The sequence below is a fragment of the Procambarus clarkii genome, chromosome 93 (assembly GCF_040958095.1).
Source record: "Procambarus clarkii isolate CNS0578487 chromosome 93, FALCON_Pclarkii_2.0, whole genome shotgun sequence".
NCBI lineage: Eukaryota > Metazoa > Arthropoda > Malacostraca > Decapoda > Cambaridae > Procambarus > Procambarus clarkii.
In genome coordinates, this window is record NC_091242.1 from 1,771,894 (window position 1) to 1,778,099 (window position 6,206).

The following is a 6,206-nucleotide window of genomic DNA, read 5'->3' on the forward strand; positions in this document are numbered from 1 at the left end:
TTTCCTATTCCTTGAAAAGCATTTTTATCTTCTAACTAAAGCTTTTGGCACCTTTCCTATCTTTAGAGTTATCTTTAGTTATCTTTAGTTATCTTCCTACCATACGTCCATCGCCTAGCTCTTATCCTGTCCTTGGGATAGGTGTCCTTGGGATGAGGCCAGGCATGACTTGTGAGAGTTTGGTCCACCAGGCTGTTGCTTGGAGCGGCCCGCAGGCCCACATACCCATCACAGCTCAGTCGGTCCGGCACTCCTTGGAGGAATAAATCTAGTTTCCTCTTCAAGATGTCCACGGTTGTTCCGGCAGGTTTTCTTATGCTCGCTGGGAGGATGTTGAACAACCGTGGACCTCTGATGTTTATACAGTGTTCTCTGATTGTGCCTATGGCACCTTTGCTCTTCACTGGTTCTATTCTGCATTTTCTTCCATATCGTTCACTCCAGAATGTTGATATTTTACTGTGTAGATTTTGGACTTAACCCCTCCAGTATCTTTCATGTGTATATTATTTGATATCTCTCTCGTTTCGATATCTTTGAAACGATCCCAATAATTTAGGTGCTTTATAGTGTATATGTTTCCTGTACTCCCTCTATTTCAGCGATCTCTCCTGCTCTGAAGGGGGAAGTGAGTACTGAGAAGTACTCAAGACGGGACAACACAAGTGACTTGAAGAGTACAACCATTGTGATGGGATCCCTGGATTTGAAAGTTCTCGTAATCCATCCGATCATTTTTGTAGCTGTCGCAATATTTGCTTGGTTGTGCTCCTTAAACGTTAGGTCGTCAGACATCATTATTCCCAAATCCCTAACATGCTTTTTTCCTACTATGGGCACATTTGATTGTGTTTTGTACCCTGTATTATGTTTAAGGTCCTCATTTTTACCGTACCTGAGTAAAATGCCGTGTGTGTGTGTGTGTGTGTGTACTCACCTATTTGTACTCACCTATTTGTGCTTGCGGGGGTTGAGCTCTGGCTCTTTGGTCCCGCCTCTCAACCGTCAATCAACAGGTGCACAGATTCCTGAGCCTATTGGGCTCTATCATATCTACACTTGAAACTGTGTATGGAGTCAGCCTCCTCCACCACATCACCTCCTAATGCATTCCATGTGTGTGTGTGTGTGTGTGTGTGTGTGTGTGTGTGTGTGTGTGTGTGTGTGTGGTGTGTGTGTGTGTGTGTGTGTGTGTGGTGTGTGTGTGTGTGTGTGTGTGTGTGTGTGTGTGTGTGTGTGTGTGTGTGTGTGTGTGTGTGTGTGTGCGTGGCTGTGTGCATGTATGTGTGTGGCTGTGTGTGTGTGTATGTGTGTGTGTGTGTGTGTGTGTGTGTGTGTGTGTGTGTGTGTGTGTGTGTGTGTGTGTGTGTGTGTGTGTGCGTGTGTGTGTGTGTGTGTGTGTATATGTGACCGTGATCGTCTATCCCACTCGGGAACGCATGTATTTTGAGGAATTTGTTTGTTGTGTTGAGAGAGGCCATTTCTGTGGCCGACTAGCCACGGCCTTGGGTCCACACACACACAGCTCATTCTCCACCCCCCCCCCTGCATACCTATTCCACCTACCACCCCCAACAACCCCCTCCCCCCACCACCAACCAATACCACCACCCCCAACCAACCATCAACCACTACCCCTCCTCCACCAACCACCACCATCACACAAGCAACAGCAGGAAGTAGATGGCAAGGGTTGAAGTAATGGAAGAGGGGGGGGGGAATGGGGGAGGGGGGAAGAGGGGGGGAGGGGGGGAAGAGGGGGGGATGGGGAGGGGTTAGCAGCATGGTGTGGGTTGAGGGGAAGGTGATGGGAAGGGAATATGGTGTGTGAGGGTGGGGGTGTGGGGTGGGTGGAGAGGAGGGGGGTAGGGGGTTGGGGTGGGGGGGACCATGTCCTTGTGGCGCACAGACTCGGCCTTGGTAACCCGGCACTCGTGCTGCTACACACACACACACACACACACCCAGCCACACACACACACACACACCCAGCCACACACACACACTCACACACACACACATACACACCTACACACTCACACACACACACACACACCTACACTCACACAAGCTCACTACAACCCCCTCCTCCTCCTCCACGCCTCATACCCCACAACGCAACACCTTACCACTGCACTGCCTCATGTTTGCAACCCTCACAGTGCCTCACCCTTGCAACCTATCGCCCTTGCAGTGCCTCACCCCTGCAACCCATCACACTCACAGTGCCTCACCCCTGCAACACATCACCCTTGCAGTGCCTCACCCCTGCAACCCGTCACCCTTGGAGTGCCTCACCCCTGCAACACATCACCCTTGCAGTGCCTCACCCCTGCAACCCGTCACCCTTACAGTGCCTCACCCCTGCAACCCGTCACACTCACAGTGCCTCACCCCTGCAACCCGTCACCCTTGCAGTGCCTCACCCCTGCAACCCATCACACTCACAGTGCCTCACCCCTGCAACCCGTCACCCTTACAGTGCCTCACCCCTGCAACCCGTCACACTCACAGTGCCTCACCCCTGCAACCCGTCACCCTTACAGTGCCTCACCCCTGCAACCCGTCACCCTTACAGTGCCTCACCCCTGCAACCCGTCACACTCACAGTGCCTCACCCCTGCAACCCGTCACCCTTACAGTGCCTCACCCCTGCAACCCGTCACCCTTGGAGTGCCTCACCCCTGCAACACATCACCCTTGCAGTGCCTCATTCTTGCAACATCTCATACTTACAAACAACTCACCCTTCACCTTAGCATCAAGGAAGCCGCCTAATATCGCCTCATCTCTAGGCCTATAACGTGTATCCTCACGAGTAATAACAACATTTCGAACAACAAATGCACGGCCGCTCCAAGCAACAGCCTGGTGGACCAAACTCTCACAAGTCAAGCCTGGCCTCGGGCCGGGCTTGGGAAGTAGAAGAACTCCCAGAACCCCATCAAGCAGTACCTAGGACCTACCAATAGGCGCCCTACTGAGAAACAGCCAAGGTGGCGATAGCCAATGAGAACCTGATTTAGTGGCTGGGCTGGTGATAAGGCGACCTGGAAAGCATGTAGGAGGCTTCGATAACCAAATGATCCATTTGAGAATCCTGTGAGAAGGCCACGGGTACCTGCGTGAACCAGAGACGTTATCCTGCGTCAAACCAGGATAACCTGTGGGTTTCGACACGTGGATGGTGAAGGTCCTAAGGGCCTCACAAGACCCATTGAGCGCGACTCCCTCTAGCACTCAAGTACCAAAGAAGGAGAAAACCCCCCCCCACACAAGAAACACACAAGAAACACACAAGAAACACACAAGAAACACACAAGAAACACACAAGAAACACACAAGAAACACACAAGAAACACACAAGAAACACAAAAAGTGAGGGTGAAAGAGCACCAGTAAAGAAGAACAAGGAAGTGGAGAGACACATGAATACACGCTGACGGAAATAAGGAAGGTCAGGAGAGGCGCTGATAGTGACACACGCACGCACACGCACACACACACACACACACACGCTCCCCAACCACTGACTATGATGTATAATACCCCTCTCCCCCTCCCCTCTCTCCCCCTCCCCTCTCTCCCCCCCCCCTCTCTCTCTCTCTCTCTCTCTCTCTCTCTCTCTCTCTCTCTCTCTCTCTCTCTCTCTCTCTCTCTCTCCACCAGAGGCACACACAAACAGGGTAACATCATCGGCATATGAGACGCTGCCAAACATTGGAACATCGTTTAGACACCTCAGCCAGTGCTCTTGCAAGGCAATATACACAACCTTTGTTAGACCAATACTGGAATATGCAGCACCGGCGTGGAGCCCGCATTTGATGAAGTATATAAAGCCAAAATTGATGTTTGCATCAATACAGCATCTTTACAAATGAGTACAAATGTTTACAACAAGATTAGTGCCAGAGGTGACAGAGCTACGAGGTAGTTCAACGGAACAAAACTTCACAATCCTAGAGAGACGACAAACCCCAGAGGGGGACACGACCGCAACATACAAGATACTGACGATAACTGACACGGTGGAGGACAGCCTCTTTAACGCCACTTCCATCCACAACTCTCAGGCCACATTCGACAAGGAATTTGAGTGTCGGTTATAGTTAAACTACCTAGTTAGCTACAACAAGGCAGTTAGGCGGGGCATGGAGAGTTATAGACCTCAATAACTAGTAGAAGTTCATTGATCACCTTACTCCTTCCCTGGTTTTAAATATCGAACAGTCATCAAGGAGGGCTGGTCGAGGACCGGGCCGCGGGGACACTAAGCCCCGAAATCATCTCAAGATATCTCAAGATAAGACCCTCAATCCCATAAGCTGTACACACAAAGTTACCGCGAGACACCCACAAGATACTTGCCCAAGATATTGGGTAGTGACTAGACACTTGCCCAAAGTATTAGGGAGATACCAGATACTTTCCCAAGGTACTGGGTAGTGACAAAAGCCTACCCGACCTCAGGCTGAGCCACACCTGCGACAGTTTGGGTCTGAGACCAATGATACGAGAGCCACACCCTTGACCACAGATACGAGAGCCATCCCTTGACCACAGACACGAGAGCCACACCCATGACCACAGACACGAGAGCCACACCTCTGACCACAGACACGAGAGCCACACCCCTGACCACAGACACGAGAGCCACACCCTTGACCACAGACACGAGAGCCACACCCTTGACCACAGACACGAGAGCCACACCCTTGACCACAGATACGAGAGCCACACCCTTGACCACAGACACGAGAGCCACACCCCTGACCACAGACACGAGAGCCACACACCTGACCACAGACACGAGAGCCACACACCTGACCACAGACACGAGAGCCACACACCTGACCACAGACACGAGAGCCACACACCTGACCACAGACACGAGAGCCACACACCTGACCACAGACACGAGAGCCACACACCTGACCACAGACACGAGAGCCACACACCTGACCACAGACACGAGAGCCACACTCTAGTCAATTTTAAACCCTGACTGATAAACACACACCACTGAGACTCACAAGCAATTTCCCTGCCGCCTTAACAGCCCAACCACTGCTGACATATCGGCACAAATATTACTCTAACGAGGATATATATACTGAGGATAAACAAAGGGATCGAACCCGCGTCCCTAGAAGACTCGCACAGATCCACCAGGCTGTTGTGGCATTCCTGTTCACTAATGTCGCGCTTTGGAGCCTTTAGCTGCATGTCGATGGGGGGTGGGGGGGGGGAGGGGGGACAGGATTCATTCCAAGACGCTGGAACGATCTTAAGTCTCGTATCTTTTGGATAAGATAAAGAGTATTCTCAATGCGTCGTCAAATAACGTAGTTTGCGTAGTTTCAAACACCACTATAACCACGGGAAGGCAGTGTTTGCAAGTGGTAACTACCCCCTGGTAACTAGCAAGTAACTACCCTGAGAGTAGTACAATTTAGTCTACCGCTAGTACACACCTGTTAGTACTGGTATTACAAGTTTACGCTTCCTCTTGCTCCTGCTCCCCCCCCCATCTGGAGTACAGGAGCAGGGACACCATAGTGCGGGCGTCACGGCAGACCGCCCCTGCCAGGGACGCTAACACAGACCTGGCCAAGGACGCACACGCACGCACACACACGCACACACACACACACACACACACACACACACACACACACACACACACACACACACACACACAGTCATTGCTGTAAACAACCGATAGCTGGAAAGGCGGGATCCAAGAGTCAAAATGCTCGATCCTGCAAGCACAAATATGTGAGTACAAATATGTGAGTACACACACACGCACACACACACACACACACACACACACACACACACACACACACACACACACACACACACACACACACACACACACACACACACAGGCGGGATCGGCGGGATCCAAGAGTCAATGCTCGATCCTGCAGACACAACTAGGTGAGTACACACACACACGCACGCGCACACACACACTTGCACACACACACACGCGCGCGCGCGCGTGCGCATGTAATGGAAGGCAGTAAATTACGATGAAGATGGTTCAGAGACGACCTTGTTCCTTCTGTCGAGGCCCCCAGCAGCAGCAGCTGTTTCCTGCTGCTGCTGCTGCTGCTGCTGACTCCATGTCTTCCGGGATGAGCGTCGTTGTCCTCGTCACTATATCATCACCTGGGGACTCACGTCAGCACACG

At 51.6% G+C, this 6,206-nt stretch overlaps 1 protein-coding gene across 1 annotated transcript in view; it reads right to left on the reverse strand.

The window, feature by feature from the left end:
* LOC138359794 (uncharacterized protein PF3D7_1120000-like) overlaps positions 1 to 5,229 on the reverse strand; it is a 5,963-nt gene extending 734 nt beyond the window's left edge. Inside the window, exon 1 of the mRNA XM_069319497.1 lies at positions 5,142 to 5,229. Coding sequence (XP_069175598.1) covers positions 5,142 to 5,229 — 88 coding nt within the window. The remainder of the gene's footprint in view (positions 1 to 5,141) is intronic.
* Positions 5,230 to 6,206: the final 977 nt, after the last annotated feature.